General features: G+C 38.8%; 2 protein-coding genes and 1 long non-coding RNA gene across 6 annotated transcripts in view; 1 reads left to right on the top strand and 2 right to left on the bottom strand.

Moving 5' to 3' along the window:
* KPNA1 (karyopherin subunit alpha 1) overlaps window positions 1-8267 on the top strand; it is a 39404-nt gene extending 31137 nt beyond the window's left edge. For 2 of the 4 annotated variants that reach the window (XM_026675438.2, XM_087957248.1), the window contains 4 exons: window positions 3239-3364; window positions 3899-4026; window positions 4776-4954; window positions 5800-8267. In XM_026675438.2, the coding sequence (XP_026531223.1) occupies window positions 3239-3364; window positions 3899-4026; window positions 4776-4954; window positions 5800-5987 (621 nt within the window). In that variant the 3' untranslated portion in view covers window positions 5988-8267. The remainder of the gene's footprint in view (window positions 1-3238; window positions 3365-3898; window positions 4027-4775; window positions 4955-5799) is intronic. The other 2 variants (XM_087957249.1, XM_087957250.1) reach the window with 1 other exon arrangement.
* LOC148132379 (uncharacterized) overlaps window positions 1-26418 on the bottom strand; it is a 531004-nt gene that overhangs the window by 458109 nt on the left and 46477 nt on the right. The window lies entirely within an intron of this gene.
* FAM162A (family with sequence similarity 162 member A) lies at window positions 11962-22854 on the bottom strand. The gene is made up of 5 exons (XM_087957251.1): window positions 22756-22854; window positions 22435-22569; window positions 16146-16248; window positions 14334-14442; window positions 11962-12255 (listed from the first exon to the last, which is right to left on the bottom strand). The coding sequence occupies exons 1-5, from the start codon at window positions 22778-22780 to the stop codon at window positions 12166-12168; spliced, it is 462 nt and encodes a 153-aa protein (XP_087813377.1). The 5' UTR covers window positions 22781-22854; the 3' UTR covers window positions 11962-12165.

The following is a 26418-nucleotide window of genomic DNA, read 5'->3' as shown; positions in this document are numbered from 1 at the left end:
TGATTTTGAGATGGTTGGGAAGGGGGGAATGCAGCATGCTTAGGCTTCAAGAAAAATCTGTTTAGATGTTGAGGAATAATATAAGTTTGGTGTAGGCTAACATTTTCCTTCTCACTCTGTATCCTCCATCACCTTAACCCCATCCTTAAATCATAATAGCCAATAATTGCCAAAGAGCAACATAGATTATTATCAGTTTTTTATTGGTTGTATGCATTTATTAATATTTGACTCAAGCATTTGCCCAAGCATTTGATAAAATATTCTATGATATTCTGATTAGCAATGATTAAGCATTGATTTTATGGTTTGACAGTAAGTGTACATGCTACTTCAGATGAAAATGAAAATAGCCAAGGATTATCAGCTACATGAAAAGCTATTATGTGTTAGGTCTTCTATAATTGATAGTTTTTGGCTAATCGTTCATATATTCTATAAGAGAATAAGGCTGACCCTTTTTATTAGATTCATTGGATCATTTTTAAACATATCCCCAGATTTCCCATGGTCTTCCAGCTTAACGTCTATTCTGAACTATGTTGGATCTGCTACACTAGTACATTTTAAATACTTCTTAATTTTACAGGAATTGACACCACATCTTTCCCAGAGTTTTCTAGTTGCCAGTGGGGAAAATTGCCCGTGTATTCTACTCGTTGTTTTCTGGTTTTTTTTTTTAACCATAAATCATCCATTAAAGCAGGGTTTCCAACCCCCAATCTGAGGATTGATACCGGTCCATGGCCTGCTGGGAATTGGGCCGTGCAAGCAGCGGGCGAGTGCACGGAGCCTCATTTGTGCATGTGCAGGATCTAGATTTTGCATGCACATGATCTAGGTTGCATGCGGGAAACCATCCCCACGCAATGCTGCTGCTGTTGCCGCCAGTCCATGGAGCCAGAAAGGTTGGGAACTGATGCATTAAAGGATAGGTCAGTGAGGAATTTTTATCAAAGGCACTTTGAAAAATCTGAGTATATTGTGATGATTGGTATATCTCAGGGGTGGGATTCAAAAATCCCAGCAACCGGTTTGCTGGGTGGGCGTGGCCTACTGGAAATTCCGGAAGGCCCGTTTTTCCCCCTCCCAGAGCTTCCACGTGGTCCGCACTTACCTGCATCAAAAATGGGCTGTGTGGAGACTCCTGGGAAGGGGGGCAGCGGGGGGGGGCAGCTGGTCAGTTCAAATACCAGTTTGGCGAACCAGATGCACATTTCTAACCAGATGCACAGTTCTCCTGAACTGGTCCAAGCCGGTAAAATCCCACCTCTGGTACATTTCCATCCACATGTCTGTTGATATTCCAAATATTTTAGGTTTTGTTTCAGAGAGACTTGTCCTTTATGTAGCAGCTTTTTTTTAATTACCATTTCTATCAGTGTGCTTGGAAGAAGTTTAAGCTAACTGCTCTTCAGTTTCTCAGATCTTGCCTAAATCCTTTTTAAAAATTATGGCTACTATGTTTTTATGATCCTGTAATCCCTTAATTCAGGTTAGAATCAGGGCAACATAAAAAGTTATATACAGCTCAGCAGAGCTGTCAGATAACCAGTCAAATCTGCGGCTCTCCTATAATCCCTTCCACCAATCTGATACGTAAATTGGTTTTACTGACTGGTTTTGCTTTCAGATTCTTTCCTGTTATTATTTAGGCAGATGTAGCAAAGACTTTAGTTAGTTATCTGCACATTTTTTTAAAAATGTGTAGGCTACCTAATAATCAGTTAAGCTCAAAATCCTAGTCCACAGTCGTTTCCTCTATTGTAATAAAACTTATGTGGCAGATGCCAGTCAGCATAACCTGCCATTGATCTATAGTTCAGGTTCAAGCAGTAGATTTAGTATGTTGAGAGAATTGCTGGTAACTTGGTGTTGGATGGCTGTTAGAAAATAAAACTATGTATTCAGTTGTTGCTTATGTTAATACTTCCCTGAGAATTTCTTTGAAAACATATTGGTTATGAATATGGCTTACATGGCATATTCAGCTTTAATTTTATCTTCACAACAAAACATCTGAATTTGATTGATCTGAGAGTTTCAAAATAACCCAGTAAGCTTTTGTGCAAGTTACGTTCCCAAATTTCTCTAAAGTCCTAACCCAATATTTTTATCATTACATACACACTGGGAAAAGCTGGATTAAAGAAAAGGGCAAGATTGCTGCTCCTGCCCAAGCTCCATCAAAACACATAAAAATCCTCTCTGTAGTGCTTTTTGCCTCCTAAACATTTGTGCACATCATAAAAGGAGCTGCTTTGTGCTCACACCACTCTTTTGCTTAGCAAAAAAGAAATTTTCTTTTTTACACTTAACAATCTTTTTTTAAAAAAAATAGTATTAGAAGGCACAGACCTGCGCATCCACGAAGATGCTTCATGATGCTATGAACAGAGTAGGTTTCTTCAGTCTGGGCTCTGATCTGCTGCCAGCATGTTGGCTCCGTGATGCATGTGTGTTGTAGACTTACAAAACAAGTGTACCATTTCAGATCTGCCTTGGTCAGGGACTGTTGCCCAGCAGCATTAAGGCCATTAGCCCCCCACTAGCCATATGTGAATGCAGATAGGTCCCCTCAAGTGACCTACATGAGATCTCCATCCAGGGTCCAGTAAAACCAGGGAACTACATGGAATCAATCTGATGTGCAGCTTGAGTGCTATCTCCCTTTAATATCCTTTATTATCCCATTGTTTTGAATTTCACATTTCCAAATCCTCACTTAAATACAAAAAAAAAAAAAAAAAAAACACTAGTAAACAGCAAAAAGAAACAGAAACACATCAGCGTAGAGTGCTGCTTCTGATGCCACAGCATGATAGCCCTCAGCCATTCTTGGTTAATCTCAAAAGTCTCGTTGGGGGTGGACCTAGTTAGTACTTGAATTGGGGGAGTGTAAGAGGATCCCAGGGCTATAGCTGAAGAAGCATCACAGAACTTGCAAATGGCCCATATTGCTGCTATGAGCTCCACTCAGGGGAGTTTCCTTTAGCCTTTGATAGTCATTGTTCATATTGTTTCCACTGACCATCCCTCAAGTCCTTTCTCACTGGATAAGCCGATCTGCTGTCATGCTTCTCTCTGAAAGTTTTTCTTAAGGTTCTTTTTTAATTACTTGCTGAAGTCTAGGACCACACTTTCTGATGATGTTTTGTGCTTCTGTTAATTATCCCTATTTCTTTGAAGTCAATACATCATCTGAGTATAGTCTAAAATCTATTCTCCCTTTTTCTAGGTAATACTGAACTGTGCAGCCCTGCAAAGTTTATTACACTTGTTAAGTAGTCCTAAAGAATCAATCAACAAGGAAGCATGTTGGACAATATCAAACATTACAGCCGGAAACAGAGCACAGATTCAAGTAATTAACATTTTCGGGCGGGAGAAATAGGGACATATTAGCAAGGGCAAAGTGAAACGTCTTTATAAAGCTTTTGAAAAGGATGTAACTTTCTCCTGGTAATCCAAAAAATGTTATATTGTATTTCTAAGTAGAAACTTTTAAGAGAAGTGAACTCCAGCTATATTGACATTTAGCGACCACAGTTGGGACTGGCAACTTGGTTGTTAAGTGAAGCTGTGATTAAGTGAAACCATACTTGGGGTAATGATCTTACTTCAGCTTTCATTTGCTTTACAGACCTTCAAAGGTTATAAAAGTGAGGTTAGTTGCAAAGGTAGTTTCATCACTACTGTAATTGTGAATGGTTTCTGTACAAGGCAGTTGCTAAACAAGGACTACCAGTTACCTGGTGTCAAATAATATAGTGTAGACATAAATAGGGGTAAATGCACATTGCTATGACTACCACTAAATTCTTATTTAAATTAACTCTAGGAAGATGGTTTTTTTTGTCTATAATTTTCATTTGATATTAAATCCTCTGTTTTTCAGACGGTCATAGATGCTAATATTTTCCCAGCTCTAATAAATATTTTGCAAACTGCTGAGTTTCGGACAAGAAAAGAAGCAGCTTGGGCGATCACTAATGCAACATCAGGTGGCTCAGCAGAACAAATAAAGTAAGTAGTAGTGAATTGCTCATAGATGATTGATCAAAACCATTACGAAACATTAAGAATGGAGATCCAAGAGCTGTATGTTCTTGACCCCCTTAAAACAACCCCCCAAAATCATGCTATTGAAATTCATCAGAGTGCCATTTTTGACAATGCAGATATTTATATTATTGTGGTTAAAAGTGCAGAAGAAAAATAATAAGATTCTACAGTGCTTAATGCATTATTTTACATTTTAAACCTGCCAGACTTTTCAAAAAATGAAAATAACCAATTTTGGTTCCATCTTCCAATGATATCACTGCCAACTTTCTTCTGTTCCTTTAGAAACCAGACACACCACCCCTCAAAAAAACCCCAAACATCAACCAAACCCTATCTCCATTGCATAACAATTGCCTGCCCTTCCTGTAATTGCTCCCCGATACTTTAAAATAGAAGAATTGTGGTAAGAGCCGATTCCATGTTTTATTTTGTCTGGCCTGCAACTCATTTTATTTGATATATCTTCATTAATGCTTTAGGTTGGTCTTTTAATACTTTTTAGCAGTTTTTCTATTTTACTACTGACTGAATACTTTCCCAGAGAAAATTGATTATTTATCAGTAATAATCTTCCTTATGTATTTAGGACATTTGAGTCATATTAATTTTATGTTTCAAAATTATCTGTCCTTACAAGTGATATAACTATGATGTTCATGTTGATCAACAAAATCCTCTGAGTGACTTCCAATTGGTATGGTTTTCAGATATCTAGTAGAACTTGGTTGCATCAAACCACTCTGCGATCTCCTTACTGTGATGGATCCAAAGATTGTGCAGGTAGCACTTAATGGACTGGAAAACATTCTGAGGCTGGGTGAGCAAGAAGCAAGAAGAAGTGGCACTGGCATTAATCCATACTGTGCGCTCATCGAAGAAGCCTATGGTAAGGATGATGGCTAGAAACCAGAAGATTGAGTTGGTCTAAGCCCGCCTTGGCAGGAAAGCCAGTTAGGTCAGCTCCCCTCTCAGCTCAACTTGCCTTATAGGGTTGCTATGGGGAAAATTGGCAGGAGTATTTATGCTTGCTGCCTTGAGTTAACATACATAAAAAGGTGGGATAAAAAAGTAGTAATATCCAGTAGATTGGTCTTGCTTGTTTTCCATTGTTTATTTTAATCTGAATTTTAGTGCAATGTGCCTATTCTTTCACTCCCTGTCTAAAGCACTTATTATAAGCCTCTTTGCCTTCATCTTTGCTATATGCTTCCTTTTAGTTGCCTCCTATATTCCATTTCAAATAATATTTGTATATTGCCATAGAAAAGATTAGTACAAATATAAATCTGGTTTTTGTTCTCAAAATAAGAACAAGATTTGAAAATTCTCTAATTCTATTATATAACCCAACAAAAGGTCGTGGAAGCCATATCTTGCCATTTAAGCTATACTTGACTACATTGGGTAAAACAAATATTTATTTCAACTGTAACATTAAGAGATTTGGAGAACATGTAATTATTTGTACACTGCATTCTCTGTTGTCTAGCTGACACCTGCAGATTCTAAGATAGTAAAGAGAACATTAATTAATAAGGCTCAACCAACTTTAGTGCCAAAGGGACCTATAGCATCTTGAATATTGCAGTGCTAGTTTTTTTTACAGTTTGCATAAAAATAAGTGAGTTCAGGCTGTCTGTTAGTTCAGTTTCTAGGTTTAGGGAAAGATTGAAATAGAGCAACTATATCTTCTAGTTCAAAATTTGATGGAAATTCTGTATTTTCTTGCAGGCCTGGATAAGATTGAATTCCTGCAAAGTCATGAGAACCAAGAAATATATCAAAAGGCCTTTGACCTGATTGAGCATTACTTTGGGACAGAAGAAGAAGACAGCAGCATTGTCCCACAAGTAGATATTGGCCAGCAACAATATATCTTCCAACAGTGTGAGGCTCCCATGGAAGGTTTCCAGCTCTGAAGTGCTCCTGTCTGCCGTTAATGTAGAACTCTGAGTGGTCTCATTTACCATAAATGTGTGAGCTAATTTGCTTGCTTTGCACATGCACTACCTTAAACACAACTGGAAAAATATTTGGCTCTTAGTTGTAGGATGCCACTTTGATAAGGGCTTATCTTAAATACTGAGCCCATTGTTCGGAACTGGTGCACTTCTGTAAAGATACTGTTTTTCCTGATTTTTCCTATTTTCCTAATACACTGAAAACGTAACCCTAGAATCTCAAAAACAAGGACATTTCCATGTGGAGCATTCTTTACTGTCTACTGAGACTTTTGAGAGACTCTTCCTTCCCATGCATTCCTTTAGGTGCCTGCCTTGTTCAAAGAATTTAAGAGAAATAGTTAATGCAGACTCAGAATTTGAGTGGCATTCTTCTGTGCGGCAGCCTGGATTCCTGTTAATTTATAAGCATATTATTCTATTCCCTGCGTTTATGGCAGCCCATGAATACCTTTCTCCAGGTTTTAGGAATATTGCTAATTGTCAGCAAGCTGATTTCAGTGCTCCCATTTTGACTGCATAGGATTTGGAGTTCCTCACTTTCTTCAATGCAGACAGGGAATCAGCTCATCCTTCTATTTAAAACATAGCACTTTCTTTGACATGTTCTAAATTGGGCCATTGATAGAGAAAACCTCTCTACACTGTCTAAATTAGCAAAGCTTATTTAAAAGCTCTTAAAGAGTACTTTCACATCACCACTGATGTGATGAAAACTTCCAACTTAATTTTTTGTACAGCTCCATCAAACAAAGCTGTATGTATGGTTAATATTCTAAATTATTGATGCTAGGACACTTGATCCCTGGTTTGCATCTGCTTTCACAAACACCAGTTTCTAAATCAAATCAGACAGATTGGTTATTAGCAGTTTCATTAAAAAATACCAGAAACCATCTGCCCTGTATAATAGATTCCAACACACTCAAATAATAATCTGTTTCATGGTTAAACTATAAACACTTCAGCCATTTAACACTCTTGCACCTTTCATTTAGTTTTCAATACAGCTATCTCCAATGAAAAACTAGTACTTCAGCCTCTGCAGCAGCTAAGAGCTTGAATACCATTTGGGTAAGATCAGGTTGGAGGTCTCTAATAAGTTTGGATTTAAGACCTTGGAAATGAATACCAGTTGCTTTGATCTTCTCCTACATTCATGTTCTCTGATCTTTGTAGTATAATATAATTATTTCAGGAGTGTTGTCCTATGAATGAATTAAGTGGCATTTTCATTCAATTTAACTTGACCTTTGTTTACGCTTTACAAAAGAAAACTAGCATCAACTACAACATACTACTTTGTCAAACCCTGATCCGAATTCTGTGTCCCACATAGCTTCCATTGATATCTGCAGCCACCACAATCCAAATTATTGTATTCATGATAGCACTCTCTTATGCTGAAGGTGCACCATAGGTTACGATGTCAGTTGAATTTCCTGTTTGATCTTGGGATATTAAAAATAGAGCTAAGATGGCTAGGATGGTACATTTCACAATAAACTAATTGTCCATTTTGTTGATTGTCCAGATTGTTGGGCCCCACGTGAGAGAAGGAATTTATGGGCTCATTTTAATTGTTGTGTACATATAACAAATTTGACTCCAGATGATGTGACAATCATGCTTCCTGATTGGCTACAATTGCTTTGGGAAGAGATCCCCATTTTTAATACCAGAAGTCAGATGGGTAAAAAAATCTTACACATAGGAAAGCAAACAATACGCAGTTTGCAGTTCAATAGTAAATGAGCAATCTAACATTTTTAATTTTATATAATCATCTTTTTTTCTTAAAGAATGGTAGAAACACTGATGAAAAAAAGTCCATTTTATTTCCACAGCGGTTTTGTTTTTTTTGGTGGCTGGGTTTTTTAAAGGATAAATTTCTGACTACATGTTGTTTCTATATAATATGCTTTAAATCATGTACTTTATTGCATAGTTGTTCTAGAGAGAGCTACGTATTTTGTAAATCAGCTTCAATGAAGTGTGTATGTGATACTGAAATGTATCATGTACACCAGTACTAATGTGTGTGCATATTTAGTTTGTACATGCACATACACACTCTTCTGGGACAATTGCTAATGTGTATGTATATATGTATATTTACACAAACTTCACAGTGGAAGTTTTTCTCTGAAGCTCCTAGAATAATGGTGCATTGGTGTTTCTTCTAGTAAATAATGACAGTTCTCTCTTTAAAAGGGTGAATTAAATCATATATTCAAATGAATGGAGTGTGTATGTGTTTATAGAAGAGTTAATTAGATTTATTATACAGGTGAAATATAGAAATAGACTGTACAGTCCAGAGTTGTATAATTGAAGTATTTTAGATAGATGAAGCTGTAAAATGTTACTAGTTCTGTAGCCTGTTGAAGGTAGTTATTTGTTTTTTTGTTTAATGTGGAGCCAAGGAGAGGAGATAAACTCCTGAAACAAGTGTCAACACTTTTCAGGTGGCTTGAATGGAATGTGAAAGAGGACTGTAATTGTTATGTTGTCTTAAAGTGATTCAAAAAAGAGGGAGGTGGGAGAGTTTGGAAAGATCTTTGAAGAGCTTGTAAACCTTTTGTTTACTAGGGAAAGCCAACACTGTATTTAGTATCCTATTTACATATCCACAGTTATAGTCACAAGATTTTTGGCAGTAGCAGAGATTCCTGTAATACAGTGGGATGGGATGATTCTTTGTGAGTGGCAGGCGTGCACATATGCACAGCTCCATTTGTGTGACCAGAGCTTTGTGCGTTCACATAAGCGCCCACCACTCACGTGAGTGGAGTTCCGCACGCACACTGCTTGTGCAGCCTAGTTCCAAACAGACCACGGCCTGGTAGTGGGCCACAGCCCAGAGGTTGGAGGAGCCATGCTCTTTTAATAGTTCCAACATAGGCCAGAAGAGTGAAGGAAAATGAATATGGAAAGACGAATTGTTCTTTTCCTTCTGTGATAACCTGTACTTTCCATCACTTCATGAATTCAGGGCCAATTTCAAAAATTAAGGCTAACCCTCTTCTGTAATTCTACAGATAGTCCCCAACTTACAACCACAATTGGGACCTGAATTTTAGTCATAGGTTGTTGCAATTATATGTCAAAATACCACATGACTGGACCCAAATTTTAGATCATTTTTGCAGTCATCATTTAGTGAATCGTGGTTGTAAGTCTGAATCTATTATACAGAAAGGACATTACTTTTGCTAGAAAGTCAGTCTTGTGATCATGGAGGTCACATTTTGCAATGGCCAGAAGTACTGTACAGCTCATAAAGCACCCTTTCTGAGAATGTTGTAACTTTGGTTGTTAAACAACTGATCCTTTGTTTAGGATTACCTGTACCTTGATCTATTTCCTAACCTGAACTGCAATGGACATTTTTAACTGGAAAGGAAGAATTAGATTGGGTTCTGCCAGCAAGCTTGGCCGAAACTACAGGATATAATCAGTATTATTCAAGTGAGGAATTACATTTCATAAAATGTTTCTTTTTGTCTTAAGAAAATGTGTAAATTTTAAAGAAATAATTACACATCACTGACAGATCCCAAAAATGCAAGAGCAGATTAGGACACTTCAGGAGATTTTAATTTAGCATTAATGCAGATAAGTTTATCTTTGTCATAGTTTTTGGAGAAATGTCAAGTAGAATAATGAGAATTTGAACTTCAAGTTGCTATCCAGTTGCTAGAATGCCATTGCTAAGTACGCATGGACAGCACTATGGTTAGCATAACTGCTGTGTAAGGACAGCCCCCCAATGGTAAATTGGCTGTTCCGCCAAATTGTTGGCAATTAACAGCTAAGGAAATCTTTCTGCAGTCAGGAAGAGACAGCACTTGTGTGTCTTAATGAAATGTCATTTTGTCCTGAACTAAATCCTAAGTGAAAATAGTTACTAACCTGCAGTTTAAAACCTGGGGTGTTGCCTTATGAAATGCATTATCTATATATCATTCTTATTAAGCACAACACAGTAAGAATTTGAGCATAGGTTGCCAAAAGAGATGGTTATTGCAGAGAATAATTTTTGTGCCCCAGATACAGATTCTGTGCTGAACAAAGCACAGAAGAGATTTTAGTAAAGCCTGTATGATTCCATTAATAATGTACATGGGAATTTCTCCATTCAGTTCTCCTTTGATAATTTGAGATGCATTTTATTTTTAAGTTGTTTCCTTTCTGTTTTTTCCTGCATTTAATTTAAATTTAATGCTTTACTTTTCAAACTTTTAAACATATCTTCTATGCATTGTACTTGGAATTCCATCTGAGTTGTATTGTCAATTGTCAGCCATGTTCTCTGACAACCTGACTTCATTTTTAAAGATTCTTTTTAATTTAACCAATTTTGAAATTGGCATGCTCCAGCACACAAAAGACCCATAGACATTTTTTTTTGCAATGGGAAAAAGCAAGTGGCTTCACCTGGGTTGTTTTTTTTTTTTTTGGGGGATATCCCCAATTGTCTATTTTTTTAAAAAAAATATGAAACAATGGATGGTATGCCCTTCCACTTTGTCCTTTATGATTGGCCATACCCATCATGGAAGTCATTTTGTGAGAATGTTTATAACATGCCGCCTCCTTCCCAATTTGTTCTGCTACTGGATAATTCTGAAATGGTATAGGTAGTCCTCAACTTACAACAATTTGTTTAATGACTGGTCAAAGTTGCAACAACACTGAAAAATGTGACATGACTGAAGTTACGACCTTTGCAGTATCCTCATGAACATGTGATTAAAATTCAGATGCTTGGCAACTGGTTCATATTTATGACCACTGCAATGTCCCAGGGTCATGTGATCACCTTTTGCGACCTCACAAGCATAGTCATTGAGAAACCAGATTCACTGAAGAACTGGGTTACTAACTTATCAATTGCAGTGATACATTTAACTGGCAAGAAAGGTCGTAAAATGGGGCAAAACTCACTTAACAAATGTTTCACTTAACCTCAGAAATTTTGGGCTCGATTGTGGTTGTAAATTGAGGATTGCCTGTATTAGAAACTGTACTGGGCATGACCAGCTTTCCTTAGTCAAGATTAATATTAAAACTGATGTTCAAAACAGGCTTTTCTCAACTCTATTCTTACCATAGTTCATCTCCCCACCTATTGACCTTACATTACAAAAAACATGAAATATAGCCTTTCCAACTGATGCTACCTGCTTTGCTTTCAATATTATCAGCTATACTTCCATAACTAGTGCACAAAGCTGGTTCTTTTGCACATGCTGTAACTACAGTACAAGGTTAAGATGCTCTTACCAGCCAAATAAGACATAAAGTACCATCTAATTTAATACTTAATTTCACATTAAACTTCAATTGCAACTTTTGGAATGAATCTATTTTTTAAATCCCAGCCTTTTGCATCTTTTCAAATATCCATTTAATAAAAAAAATGAGTTCCCATTTGAAATAAATATTGGCATGAGCAGTATTGGGAAGCAATTAAAAGTATGCTGAATGGTTTCTTAAGGCCTTCATATTCTAGGTAGCTTTTAGATAGTTGCTGTAAATACCATGCATTTCTTGCATTTCAGTATTCTGGTTTGAAATTAAATCATGCATGACATTTATTTCATGAAATGGAAAAAAATGTCCAAGAGTATAAAGAATTTTGGATACAATTACTAGACTAACATACTAAAGAGATACAACTTTAGGGCTATACTAACAAGGCAAATTATCTGTTTAAGTTTACATATAAGTGGGAATAAGTACGAATTATTTTACCATTCATGTATATGTTACCCAGTTCAGATGAATTCAGTATCCTGGATAGATCCATTTATTATTAGAGCAGGGTGTATTTTACAGGTTACAAAGATATTTTATATATATATATATATCTCCCCCCTCCCCCCAGCATCCAGGATTTAAAGAAACATTCTAATACATAGATTCAGACTTTCAAAAACAAAATGTGCTTTTGTTTTAGTCAGAAATGGAGTCTTCCATCAGAAAGAATGAAAATTTTAGAATTACCATTGAACTATAAATTTTATTTTTATTTTTTTTGAAATGTGAAAAAATGAAGTAAATGTTTCCTATGTTGCTCTTCCAAATCCTGATGAAAATTGCACACCAACAGATCTAATCTTCTTTTTGATTATGGCTTGGCAGAAGTACTTTCAGCAGTCTCTTCTATCGGCTCAACACTTTGGTGCATATACCGCAGTGATCTATATTTTGGAGCATCCTGCAGCAGAATGATCATAACATGGAAAGTTAAGAGACAATTAATCCTGTCATTATTTCCAGAGCATGGCAAATAGCTGCCTTAATGTTCACTTATCTGTAATTCTGAAAATATCCTTAACAGGAGTGGACAGAAGATAAACTTGGTTATCTACTAGATAACACAGAGTAAATCAGCAAACGTTCAGATTTCTAACTTCAGCAGTAGTGAGAGCAAAACAACTGCTTCCTAAAATAACCCAGAGGTATATTTCTAAGCTACAGACTTTATTCAGGTCAGTTCGGTCTAAGGCTTAGGAGAGTGCAACAAATATCTCTCAATTGCTACCATTTTTCCATTTACATTCATTGTTCTAAGAATATACATACATGTATAAATTCTATAAGCCTGAAATCTGCAACAGAAGAGAGGTAAGGTGGGTAGCCTATGTTTTTACTGGGCTACTCCTTCATGTTCAAGTATGTTTTGTCTTTTTGGATTTATGTGTCACTCATCTCTTTGGAGGTAACACTGGGCAGCTTTAAAACATTAAAACCAGAAACATTAAAAACAGTAATAGCGGTAATCATAGTTATACTAAAAATTGATTGGGAGAGGGGGGGAGAAAGCATAAACATGGGAGGTAGGGTCTTCAATCTACTAACCACCTCTACAGTGATGGCCCCCTTGTTGGGGACCCAGGCACACTAGTAGAGCTAGGTCTTCAGGCCCCTGGGAAGGTCAGGAAGATCAGTGCAGCTGATCTCACCTTGGGAGGCATGATGTTTTAAAAGGCAGGGGCCACAGCAGAGAAGTCTCTTCAGGATCCTGCCTGTTGGAATTCCTTGCCTGACAGGATCCGTAGAGTGCCCCCTCTGCTGACATGGATGGGGGAAACCAATCTCATTGGGGTGAGGCAGTTCCTCAGTTACCTGGGATCCAAGCCATACAGCGCTTTAAAGGTAATAACATCTTGAATTGCAGCCAGAAGCAAACTAGCAGCCAATGAAGCTCATGAAGCAGCAGTATATCATGGGGCAGTTGAGGCTCCAAGAACTACCTGCACTGCTGCATACTGCACCAGTTACGGCTTCCGAGCTATACTCTTCAAGGATAACCCATTAGAGTGCATTGTAATAGTCCAGGCATGAGATGACTACGGCTTGAGTGACTGAGTGCAAGGACTCCTGATCCAGGAAGGGGTGCAACTGACGCACAAAGGGTGCAAAGTTGGGCAAAACTCTCCTGGCTATTACTGTGAGCAGAAGTCGAGAGTCCAGGAGAACCCCAAAGTTGTGCACTGGGTCTGCCTGGGGTAGTGCAACCAAATCCAGATCTAAATGTGTTGAGTCCTGGATCTAGGAGCCTCAGTGAGAGTGAGAGTGCAGTACTGCAAGCTGCTACTACTGCAATTTGGCAGATCGAATCCAGGCTCAAGGTTGACTCAGCCCTTCCATCCTTCCGAGGTGGGTAAAATGAGGACCCAAATTGTTGGGGGCAATATGCTGACTCTGTAAACTGCTTTGAGAGGGCTGTAAAGCACTATAAAGCAGTCTATAAGTCTAAGTGCTATTGCTATCTTGAAGCTCCATGCATCCAAAGCCAGAGTTTGGTCTTGCCAGTGTTCCATTAAAATTGTCCCCTACCTGGGCCACCAGTGTCCAACACTGGAGGGGAGCAAGAGCATCATTCGGGTCACCAGGGGTGAAGATGTAAAGTATGTGGTTGGAGTTCTTTGGACAAATGACGGATACAACAACAATCATGAAGTCATTGTTATGTATATAAGGAAGAGAGCACCCAAGAGACTCGTTGGGCATTGTTTACGCTAGATGATTGACTGATTTGACTGATTGGCTCATATAAACTAAGTGTTTTCTACTCCATGGAAAATGTTTAAACAAAAGGGAGAAAATAATGCAGTCCCATAGGAGAGTTGCAGATTGATTGGCAGGGGCTAGGAAAGTCATACTTTTATTGTCAATTATTGCAGAGGGTCTTCACACTATTTTCAATGAGCTTTGAAATATAATTGAATAATGAGTAATCTATTAATACTTTTGTTCCCACTTTCAACCCTGTAAAAATTTTCTACTAACCTGTTTCCCTATGACAACTGCAGATACAAAACCCATAAGCAGGATAGCCATTGCAAAGTAGGCAACTCTCACACGAAGTTTGCTCCTTGTTGCACTCATTATCTTTGCCCTTTAAAAAGCAAACATAATGTTATCCCATGGAAATGGCTATATTGCATGTAAGATCTTGAAGGCAATCCTCCCATGGTTTTAACTTACACTTAAATTTTACTAGTTTAACAGTTTAAAGCATTTGCTCTGTCTTTATTCTACTTTACTTTATTGTGATATTGCCATTTCAATTAGAGAGATAATAACCTATTCCAACAGGAGAAAATATCAAATCTATGTGATGGATCATCTCTGTTGCAATTCTCTTCTGCATACTGATAGGTGGCTAAAACAAAACATTTGAAGAGACTCCCCAGATGAGTCACTGAAAAGCAATCATACTTCCTGTTAATTACAGTAGGATGTTTGCAATTTCCTATACAGGCTTATGAGAAAAGATGAAACAGCATGTTTGCATGACAATAGCAATGACAGTGAAAAGGTAGGCTTGTACTATGAAAGTTAAGAACAGTGGACAGCTTTCTCCAATCTGAATGTGAGCCAGATGTTTGAGCTTCAATTCCAGAATTTTCATTGCTCATATTAACTAAGGAAATCTAAACATCTGGACAAAGATGTGTCTGGAAAAAGCTAATAGTGCTTACTGAATCATACTTACAATTACTTTTTAGTTCAGCATCCTTACAAGAGGTACAAGAGTTTTTTGCAGATAAAATATGTCCTCTGAACAAGACATTCCATTTAGCTGCCAACAAACGTTATTCTCACCAAATTTACAGAATACAGAAGGGAACTTGGAAATCATCTAGTCCAACCTCCTGCTCAAGCCGGAGAAACTATACTGACTTGATTACCTTCTTCTCTGTGACAGCCCCTCAAATATTGGAAGACTGCTATTATGTCATCCCTAGTCCTCTTAGACTAATTCTTGCAGACATTCATCATACACATTTGTCTCCAGTTCCCTAATAATTTATTTATAAAATTTAAAAATTTTACACAAAAAGTTATATAATTTAAAAAATCACTATTTAAGCCAGTCTACCAAAAACTATCAATATTGTAATTCCACAGTAGTATTCGGCCTTATTTAGCCTAAAACAGATGAAAATCCACTTGACTGAATATCCCAGAACACATGTTTTATAAGTCTATTATGTTTTATAAGCTTTTATTATCTAAACAACTAAACAGACAAACTTTTTGGTAGTTCCTCAAAGAAATGACATAAGTATTTGATGTGAGTTTCCAAATCACAGGCTGTAATTCTGTTCTACTCTACATCTGTCAGACTAAATCTAGATTTTTGTGTCAAGCTTTGGAAAAACAATACTTCAAGATTCAAACAAATTGGAACAGGAAGATGGAAAAGTGGTCCTACAAAGAGAGATTGGGGGAAATTGTTTAATCTTGAGAAATAAAATTTCATGAGGATAGGATAATATTCTTCTAGTTCTTGATGGGAGTATTTTGTAGACAAAATAATCTACAGTCCAGAGTGCATTTTGTAGCCAGTTTACAAACTGCATTATAGACAGAGCAAATTGGCTCAACTGACAGCAATTCCAAAGGTGACTATAAACTAAAAGCTGCACCAAAGCTTCCAAGAAAATAGCAAGTTGGCCTCAGATTGCTGCTCTTGTATTAACATGTCCTCATCCCCCACCAATGACCATCTGCCTTTTCATCACATGAAAAATATGTATCTACTTGAAACAATTGGTGTCAGTGACGATCATTTTTAATGGGTAATGAACATACGAAATATGCTGAGGTATATCTTCTTTTTTCTTGAAGCGACCTGACCACAGCAACAGTTTCTTATCCCATTCAGAAACTTCGTGGCTAAATGGGGAGGAGCGCACTGCAGGAGAAACAAAAGAGAAAATGCACCACCTGAAAACCCAAGGACAAAAGGCAGCATCAGAACTGAATTCTAGCATCACAGCCAAGGAACCCCATGGTAACGTACTGTATAGACAGAGAATAGAGAATAACACAGTTGGAAGAGACCTTGGAGATCTTGTAGTCCAGTGATGGCGAACTTTTTTGTTGTGGTGTGTCGAAAGCGCGCATGCGCCAACAGCCACAATGCAATGCACCCTGTCGCCCCCTGCTCATGTGCGTGCAACACCCCCACCCCACCCCTTTACCTGCACTGCACATGCATGCACCTCCCAGCTGATTTTCAGCCCGTTTGAGGCTGTTTTCGCCTTCCCAGAAGCTCGAGGGAAGCCTCTGGAGCCTGAAAATGGGCCTATTTCAGCACTTCCAGTATTTCCTGAAGGCCCGTTTTTCAGCCTCTCGAGGCTGCTGAGGCTCGCCTCGAGCCTCTGGGAGGGCGAAAACAGCTTCCCTCGAGTTCCAGAGGCCCTCCGGAGGGTGAAAACGGGCACTTCTGGTATTTCCGGAAGGCCCTTTTTTCGGCCTCTTGAGGCTGCAGAGGCTTTCCTCAAGCCTCCAGGAGAGCGAAAACGGCCTCAAAAGAGCTGAAAATCAGCTGGGAGACGTGCGCATGTGCAGTGCAGGTAAACTTGGCTGGGGCTCGCGTGCCTGCTCAAATGGCTCTGCTTGCCACGTGTGGCACACGTGCCATAGGTTCGCCATCACGCTCCTATACTATTCTGCACAAATGGGCCGTCCTCTTTCAACAATGAAGACAGTTTTAGCCCACAACAAAGAGAAGCAACTGTGCAAATGGCATTCATTCCCCCACTCCTATGTGATAGCAGAGGTAAACATTTCGCTTCTGTGACTCCCAGACTTCTTGCCATTATTCCTCCTTTCATTGTTCTCTCCTGATATTCAGATCAAAGGGATATTTTCATAGCAGCCTTTTCTAGAGAGCTGGGTGTAATATATCCAAAGTAAAATAATTTGACCTCATTATTTGTGCTTCAAGTGAGAACTCTGGGTTGACTTGTAGTTTTCTTGCTGCCCAGGGTACTCAAGACCAACACCAAAGATCAAAAGCATCAACAATCCACCTCTCTTCAACTTTCACTTCCATAAAGTGTCACAGGAAATATCATGGCTTTGCACTAATTAAACTGGATTCAAAACCTCAGTCAGCAGAAGGCTCACAAACTAGTCTGAGTACATCATTCTAATCTAATGTGCTGTGAGGACTGTAAAAATACAGAGAGGGCTGTATTACATATAGGTAGTCCTTGCAATCACAAACAATTTCTATTGCTAAGCATGGCAGTTATTAAATAAGTTGCACTCGGTTTTACAATCTATTTTATTTTATTTTTTGGGGTCATGAGGTTGCTAAGTGAATCACTGCAGTTAAGTGAATCTTGCGCTTGTTAAGTGAAACCAGCTTCCCCCATTGACTTTGCTTGTCTGAAGCCAGGTGGGAAAATCCCAAATGGAAATCACCTTCAGATGCTGCAACCATTGTAAAGACATGCTGGTTGTCAAGTGCCCAAATTTGGATGCTGTGACTGGAAATGCTGCAATACTTTTAAGTTGTAATTCGCCTTTTTTAGTGCCACTGTAACTTCAAACTGTCGCTAACAAATGGTTGTAAGTCGAGGGTGACCTGTATATGCTTTTTGGATTCAAAACATAAATTACTAAAAATAAGATTCAAAATATCAAACCTGCTAACTCCCCTGAGAATGGAGCCTGTGTAAAATAGCAGTAGCACACCTGCTAATATTGCAATTGCTAGTTTGAAAAAAGTTTACCTTGCAAGTTAACCTCTGTTTACTTCCCTAGAAAAAAAAAGTCTTACTGCTGAATAATAAGAGATAGGAAAAGAAATTATGTGGGTGCCATTGCACTATATATTCATTATGCAAGAAGGGGGAAGCCTTACATCAGGGGTCCCCAAACTTGGCAACTTTAAGACGTGTGGACTTCAACTCCCAGAATTCTCCAACCAGCTATGCTGGTTGGAGAATTCTGGGAGTTGAAGTCCACACGTCTTAAAGTTGCCAAGTTTGGAGACCTCTGCCTTACGTTCTCTCAAACTTTATGAAATCAACATTTTGAAACCTTTAAGCCACTCATATAATCATTGATTTTTGCTGCAACCATTAATCATCAAGATATGATCCTCACTGTAAGTGCACATTTGTAATTTTCACGGTAAATTTATTGTCAGTCCAGCCAGAAAACATAAATTCTGCAAAACATACAATTTAAATCCACTCACCTTGCATGCTTTGTGCAACTGAGAGAATGCACCTTTTGTTAGCAAGATAGAATTTAGTGATGAAACATTTCATAAAGACCTACAAGAATTAATTGAGTGACATACATTATACAAGGAAAAGAAAACATATCCCCCAAAATAGGGCTCAAAAGAAAAAAAAAGAAAAAATAGCTCAGTATCCTTGGTTACACCACGAATATAACATTTCCAACCATCAGATATATTTATGAATTCAAAACAGTTGGAAAATCAATGTTCAGTGCTGTGATCACAAGCATGTGATTTCAAAATAGTAGATAGATCTCCCAGAAGGAGAATGCAGCTAGCACTGTTCTATCATCAGCACGGTGGGGGACAATTCCTTGGAAAAACTCTACAAGCAGGGGTGGGATTCAAATTTTTTAACAACCGGTTCTGTGGGTGTGGCTTAGTTGGTGGGCATGGCTTGGCGGTCATGTTATTGGCTGGGCATGGCCAACTCAATATCACTCACATCGAGGCATGCATCTCCTCGCCTGGCCTCTCATGACTGTGGGGATGTTGCAACAGTTGTAAGTGTGAAAAATGGTCATAAGTCACTTTTTTCAGTGCCATTGTAACTTTGAATGGTCACTCCACACAAGTAAAGTACCAGCAAAGGAGGGGAAAAAAACTCCAGAGAAGTTCCTGAGACAGGAAGTCTAATCCTGCCAAGAAGGGTTAACAGAGAGGCAGTTTCTGTAAGCAACACCAGAATGTTTCCTTCCTGCCTTCCTTACAGGATTAGGCCAGTAATTGCTTCTAACAACCGGTTCTCCGAACTGCTTAGATTGTTAACAACCGGTTCTAGCGAAAAGGTGCGACTTGTAGACTCCTGTCTACAAGTCACTCTAACCCAGGGATATCAAACTCAGGGCCCATAGCCAGATGCGGCCTGCAGGGTGCTTAGATGTGGCCTGCAGGGCCACCCTGGAAACAGCTAAGGACTGGCCCATGATGCCTCTGCCAGCAAAACGTAGCTCGGGAGGGCCGTGCACTGAGCTGTTTTTGGCTGCGATGGCCTGCAGGTGCTCTGCCAGTGAAAATGGATCTCAGGAGTGCCGCGTGGCAGAACACTGCAGAAAGCCGTCACAGCTGAAAATGGAGCCTGGGAGGGTGCCCCCAAGAGTAACATTGAACTGGCCACACCCAACTCGGCCACACGCACCCGGCCACCGAGTTCAAATACAACCCTGATGCAGCCCTCAATGAAATTGAGTTTGACATCCGTGCTCTAACCCATTCTTTCTAAAGTTTGGCAACTTTAATTTACATGGGCCAACTCTCAGAATTCCCCCCACAGCTTAAACTTCCCAAAGTTGAGAAAAACTGCTCCCACCATTATATCTGAATATTCAACCATGTCCATTGTTTTGATTCTTGTGAGCTACTTTCTACCAAAAAACAGCACACAATTCCTGTGCAGTTTCATTTGATACAACAGTGGGATTGGCACAAATGCCACTAGTGACCAAGTATGCAATTCCGTGCTGCTGTATACTCACAAACTGCAATGGAATATGCATCATCAGGAGCAGTTGGGGAGAGTTTTGAGAACTGAGAGCTTTCTCAGAGAGAGGACCAGATTAAACAACTGCACAATCCTGAGTTGGATAAGGAAGTAAGAGGTTCAGGGTAGTCACACCCTAGAATCTCTCAGGAAATTCATAGGGTTATAGCTTTAGTTTCGCAACTTTGTCTCTATTAAGTATAAGCAAACAAAGGATTGAACTCGCTTGGATTTTGCTGTGTCACAGGTAACTCAATACTACTCTAAACCTTTACGAGTAGCTCATTTCATTGAGAAGCTTTAGTTGTTCATTTAATAATCAATGTCTCAAGTGTTCTCGGTGGCTATCCCCTTTAAAGCAGAGAGCCTAGTTTCAGGAAGCTTCACATACTAATTGTGGCTTGCTTAAATGTAAGAGCATTTAGAAACTGATCATAATCAAAATAGGTACCAACTAAGGTATATGTAACTACATGCCTGTCAATTTGCCATCAATAAATGAGAAGATTCTAGACCAAACATAACGTGGTCTACGTGAAAACATTTTGAAAGAAACAGTTATAAATCAGTTCAGATTTGTCAAAAAGTCAAATTAACTTTATCTCATATTTTAGTTGAGTAACTTCCTTAATAAATTGTGGAAATATTGTACATCATGACATTCTGATTATTCAACTAATTAAATAGGGGAATGGCATGACACTTAAAAAGTATGTAACTGGTTCCAAAACCATAACTCAATTTCTTGTTGAAGATTCCTTGTCAAACTAAAATTTATAAAAATAGATGGTAGGAACTGGAAAAGTTTTAATCTTAAGAAAAAATTGTATAGGAATGTTTCAAATATGTGAAATGATGTAATATAGAGAAGGCTACATCTGTTCTTTATTGAACATGAGACAAAATAATGGATTTAAGTTATCAAAAGAAAGATTCTGATTGCTTTCTAACTTTTACTTATTTATATATTTATAGCCTGCCTTTATTTTTATAAATAACTCAGGCTGGCACACATATCTACTACTCCTTCTTCCTCCTATCTGCTAATAGGGCAATTCAATATTTAAATCAATTACCCATTGATATAGTGGTTTTCCCTGACTAGATTGTTCAAGCAGAGACATATTTATCTATTTGGAATGTTTAATTTAGATTCAGCAAAGAGTTGGACTGTATGCCTAAGTGACCCCTTCTTATCAACTATTAATAGAATATTTATTCTTCCTTGATATTCTCAAATACTTCAGTCAAGGGAATGATACAGAAATCCAACACAGAAAAATGCCTTGCTTCTAAATTAATATACCCTCTTTTCCAAAAAGAGTGACTCCATATCCTTCCCTGCCATCCCAGAATCTATATATGGGATGACTGTATATTATTGGTCCACTCTGTTCTACTAAATTTTAAGTATGTTTATATCTTGTTTTGACATCCCTCTGTCAACTTTTGTACAATGTTTAAAATAGTTCTTAACTCCATATATTTCTGGAATGTGAATTCCTTACAACAAAAAACAAAAAAAAGCAAAAATACCAAGCCGATTTTGACACCTGTGACTTCCTGGAGAAGGCCCTGAACTTTTCTTGCCAAGATTTCAGAAATGGCTTGTCCTTGCCTGCTTCCTACAACTGAGAGAAAGAGACAGGCCCAAGGTCACCTTGCTGGCTTTTTGCCCAGTGTGGGACTGGAACTCATGGTCTCCTGGTTTCTAGCCTCACACCTTAACCACTACACCAAACTGACTTTCTTTTTCCTGAGGGGCAAATTAAAAATTTGCTCTGAATGGTTTGAGTGTGAGAGTTTGGTACATATATACAACTTCCTAAAATTGGAGTTTGTCTTTCTGCATATATAGTTTTAAAACTAAGGGAATAGACCATACAATGTAGTCATCTACTGGCTGTGTTCATCCAAAAACACAACCCATGGTCCATCTAACCAGAACAAACCACAATTACCTGGATTGACACACCACAAGCTATAAGAATCATGGTTTGCTAACGGTGGTTGAGTTCACATAACATACCAAGAAAGAAAAAACAAGCAATCACATTTTGGTTCAGCATACTGTGTAAACCCACAGATGTGTCAACTTCCATTCATACTTTTTTTAGGCCCTTAATATTTTCTCATATGTTCCAAGTTAAAAGCCTGATCAAAACCAAATTTAATTGCGACACCGATCTTAGTAGAACTAGAAAGCACAGGCTATTGATCTCACAAATAAATCAAATTCTCCAACTCTCTGAAAAAAGCAGTTTCCTGCATTTTGGGGCATAAATCTACACCATGTGAATTGCTCCCAACGAAGTATTCACAGGATTCGTCAAGAAATTATGAAGGCTCCACTTTACCTGTTTCTCTGAAATGCGGGGTTTTTTCATCGGCCTTATCAGGTTTGCAACGCAGCCTATTAGTTGTGGAATACGGTCTTTTAGCAGCACGTGCAACCGAAAAAATGCTCTTGTCCAACCTCCTGACAATTTTGCCTGGACGAAAAAGAAGCAGGCGTATTAAATTAAAGGCGAGAAATGAAGTAACCCAATCGCTTGGCTTCCGATTCCTCTAGCTGGAAAGATCGGGTAAATTTTACGGGACTGAGCGGAAAAGAAGGGGCTCCGTTTTCTAAGGAGAGAAAACCTAAAAGCTGCTTAGCAACCAACAGAAGCACCCACCAACAACCAGGGATAACTCAGACATGATCGCAAACCGTCCTTGGATTTCCGCGATCCGACTTTGAGTTTCCGGCCTTCTCCGCTCTCCTGCTCCCACCCTCTTCCGGGAGTGGTTGGGTGGCTGAGGCCGACTAGTGGAACCAGCGCGAACTTCAAATAAAAGCGAGAGTGGAGTGCAGGGAGGAGGAGGATTGCTCCTTAGGATAATATGGATTTCTGCTGCTAGCTTCATTACTCTAGACACTATTTTTATGTTAACTTTAATGTGATAAAATGTCTACTATTTCAGGGGTGGAAATAATTTTCATTGCCCTTTGGGGCTTTCCTAGAGTTAATTCATATTTTCTTTAATATGATGCCAATATATTCTGATAAAAATACAGTATCAACATGTTTAGATTGGTTCTTTCACTGGAAAAGGTAAAATATAGCCTTGCTTTTATTGAGACTAGAATGCTGGATCTAGTGTGGGAAGGGACCAACAAAAAATCTTGGATTGTAATAATAGCCCATACAAGTTGGTCATCAACCAGAAATAACTGCTTTTTATAGTGGCATAGAATTCCTAGACTGGACAATCCCTCTTACTGCCTTATATGTTACTAAAAGAATCTGATGACTACCTTAAATGCCTGCATTGTTAGTAGACATTTGGCCTCTCATTTTTCCATGATAGAGAATCACAGAGCCCATCCTCATTTGCACCTAAATAAAATACAAATACACCCTGGCAGCATCTTATTTCTGCCATACCCATAAAAATAATGTAGGCTTAAGAAGTCCTTTGTAACCACTCCCTCCTTCAAGCCAACAACAGCTGTAAGGTGACTCTGTATAAGATACCTTTTACCCCCTTTTACATCAAAGAAGTCAGGTGACCAGCACCAAGCAGCATTTATACATCTCCTCTCAGCTGGTTCCTGGTCAAACTCATTTGCTCTCATAATACTGTTGTTTCCTTATAGAGTTGGACTCAGTAGCTCTAAGCCACTGTCTAACCCAGCTGAGGCTCTATAACTTTTGCCTGTTTAGTGCAAAACTGAAATATAGAACCATGAGTTTATGAGACCTCACTCCATCACTTTGAAAACAGAGATCAAAAGAATCTGGAAATTGATGCCTAGAAGTTATTCTTCACCAGCTGTAAGGGCTGCATATTTACAAGCCTGGCAAGATTTTTGATAATGGAATAAACAATACTTATCTGGAGGAATGTGAAGATATGTACTGAGTTATATGCATCTACCCCATGTCTACCAGAGATTTAAATGTGAAAACAAGGGAGATGTCTGATTAAGGTGACCCCTGAACGTTATGATACATGATTGAATTTATAAAGCGGAATGTCTCCTGGGATACAGAAATGTAGATCTCTAGCTGATGGCATCTATAGCATGCCTTCTTTGCCTAATCTAATATAGGACAGGCTGAAATCTCTGGGGAGAAGCAGTCCCTCAGATAATCTGATCTCATGCCATGAAGGGGTTTTAAATTTATTTTATTTATTTATTTGATTTGTCAATCACTTACAAGATAATAGATATAAGTATAAACATGAGTAAGAATACAGAAAATAGGTACAAATAAATGGGGACAATAGGACAGGGACGGTAGGCACAATGGTGCACTTATGCACGCCCCTTACAGACCTCTTAGGAATGGAGTGAGGTCAATAGTGGTTAGTTTGAGGTTAAAGGAGTGAGGGTTAGAGGATGTAACAACAGAGTCAGGTAGTGCATTCCAGGCATTGACCACTATGTTGCTGAAGTCGTACTTTCTGCAATCAAGTTTGAAGCGGTTTACATTGATTTTGTATCTGTTGTGTGCTCTTGTATTGTTGTGGTTGAAGCTGAAGTACTCATTGACTGGAAGGACATAGTAGCAGATAATTTTAATGCTTAAGTCTAACCGTAGGTGGCGTAGTTCAAGGTTGTCCAAACCCCAAACCTCAAGCCTGGTGATATAGGGTATTCTGTTGCGAGCAGAGGAGTGTAGTACTCTTCTCGTGAAATACTTCTGGACTCGCTCGATTGTATTAATGTCTGATATGCAGTGTGGATTCCAGACTGATGAGCTGTATTCGAGTATTGGTCTGGCAAAAGTTTTGTATGCTTTAGTTAGCAATTCGATATTTCTGGAGAAGCTTCGTAAGATTAGATTTACAACTCTTAATGCCTTTTTGGCAATGCTGTTACAGTGAGCTCTGGCACTTAGGTCATTTGATATGAGAACTCCAAGGTCCTTGACAGAGTGAGGATCATCAACAAGGTCATATCTGCCTGGTTTGTATTTGGTGTACTGATTTTTTTTTACCAAATGTGTAGGACAGAGCATTTGTTGGTCGAGATTTGGAGTTGTCAGATGTTTGACTATTTAGACACATAATCAAGGTCGCTTTGAAGGATAGTAGCATTATCAGTGGTGTTGAATAGTGTTAATTGTGTTTTAATAATAATTTAAAAATAGTGTTTTAATGAATTGTGTGTCACAGTGCAAATCCACCACTTATGTACAACCTTGGGGGATTGGACTAGAAGCCCTCCAAGGTCCCTTCCAGCTCTATGATTCTACCTCAGATTGAAGAAACAGCTCCTAAATTGGGGGATTCCTCCAGCTTGGGAGATGCATCATGCAACAGAAGTAGCCTCTCTTTACTCAATTTGTATTGAAATTGTCTCTTTTCCCTTCCCACAGAGTCGTCACTGTCATTGATAGGATTCCCTCAAAGAAGGCAAATAACACCTTAAATGATGTCAGCAACCTGAAAGAATATGCCTGGGACCCCAGTCTCACTAATGGTGCTCTATTTTCTTACCACTATTGATGCCACCCTTCTCCGAAACACATGACCCAAAGGCACTATAGGTAGGGGTGGGATTCTACCGGTTTGGACCAGTTCAGGCAAACCAGTCTGAGCACACTCACCATGCAAGCTCACCAAACTGGTTGTTACACCGATTGAATTGCACAGATTATAGGTAAACCACAGTTGTGACCGGGATTGCTATTGTGTGTGGTTATAAAACAAATTGTCAAATGACTGCACCAACTTGCAAAAGCAACTCCCCACTGCAGTTACAAACCAAGAATCATTGTTTACCACAAACCCTAGGTCAAGCCAAGCCATTCTTTGTGTCATCCAACCACAAGCTTTGATAAAATTTCTGAAGGCTTCATTGGTGGAGGGTGGCCAAAGAGGAAGAGATGGAGGGAGATAAGCAGGTCTGGGAAGCTGTAGCACCCCTGTGGTTGTAAGTACAGGTGGGCTGCCAAGCTCTGGGATTTTAATCATGTGTACAGTGGCCAGAACGTCAGTGCCCAACTACCTTTTAAGAAGTTTAACTTTTGACAAGGTTTCTTTTAAATAAATATTATCCCTAAAAGTCCATTTCTTATAGCCGTTTGGAATGGTGCATTTCAACCTCTCTTCAGTCTCCTTTGTGGCATGCCCTGGTTCGCACATGGCTTCAAGATCGGTTGCATGGGCTAAATGAGCTATTTTTCCTAACCGGCTTGCCTAAACAAGAGCTTCAAAACATCCCAAGAAAGCTGCCCCGAGAAAAAGACCGGCTGCAGGTCTTGGTTTTCACCTCCAACGCGGCTGCTGTTGCTTTTTAAAATAGGTTCGAAGCACTACTTGACGAGTTCAAGATCTCTAACCAC

Source organism: Notechis scutatus, chromosome 2 (genome assembly GCF_049901735.1).
Source record: "Notechis scutatus isolate UNSWTSFEM ecotype Mainland chromosome 2, rNotScu1.2, whole genome shotgun sequence".
NCBI lineage: Eukaryota > Metazoa > Chordata > Lepidosauria > Squamata > Elapidae > Notechis > Notechis scutatus.
Note: the sequence above shows the minus strand (reverse complement) of the source record. Positions and strands in the feature narration are given on the sequence as shown.

Coding starts and splice junctions, on each gene's coding strand:
- FAM162A (XM_087957251.1), bottom strand. CDS start 22,780: ATGTCTGAGTTATCCCTGGTTGTTG. Junction 22,570..22,755: donor TGAGTTATCCCTGGTTGTTG/GTGGGTGCTTCT, acceptor TTTTTCGTCCAG/GCAAAATTGTCAGGAGGTTG. Junction 12,256..14,333: donor CAGTTGTCATAGGGAAACAG/GTTAGTAGAAAA, acceptor ATTCTGCTGCAG/GATGCTCCAAAATATAGATC.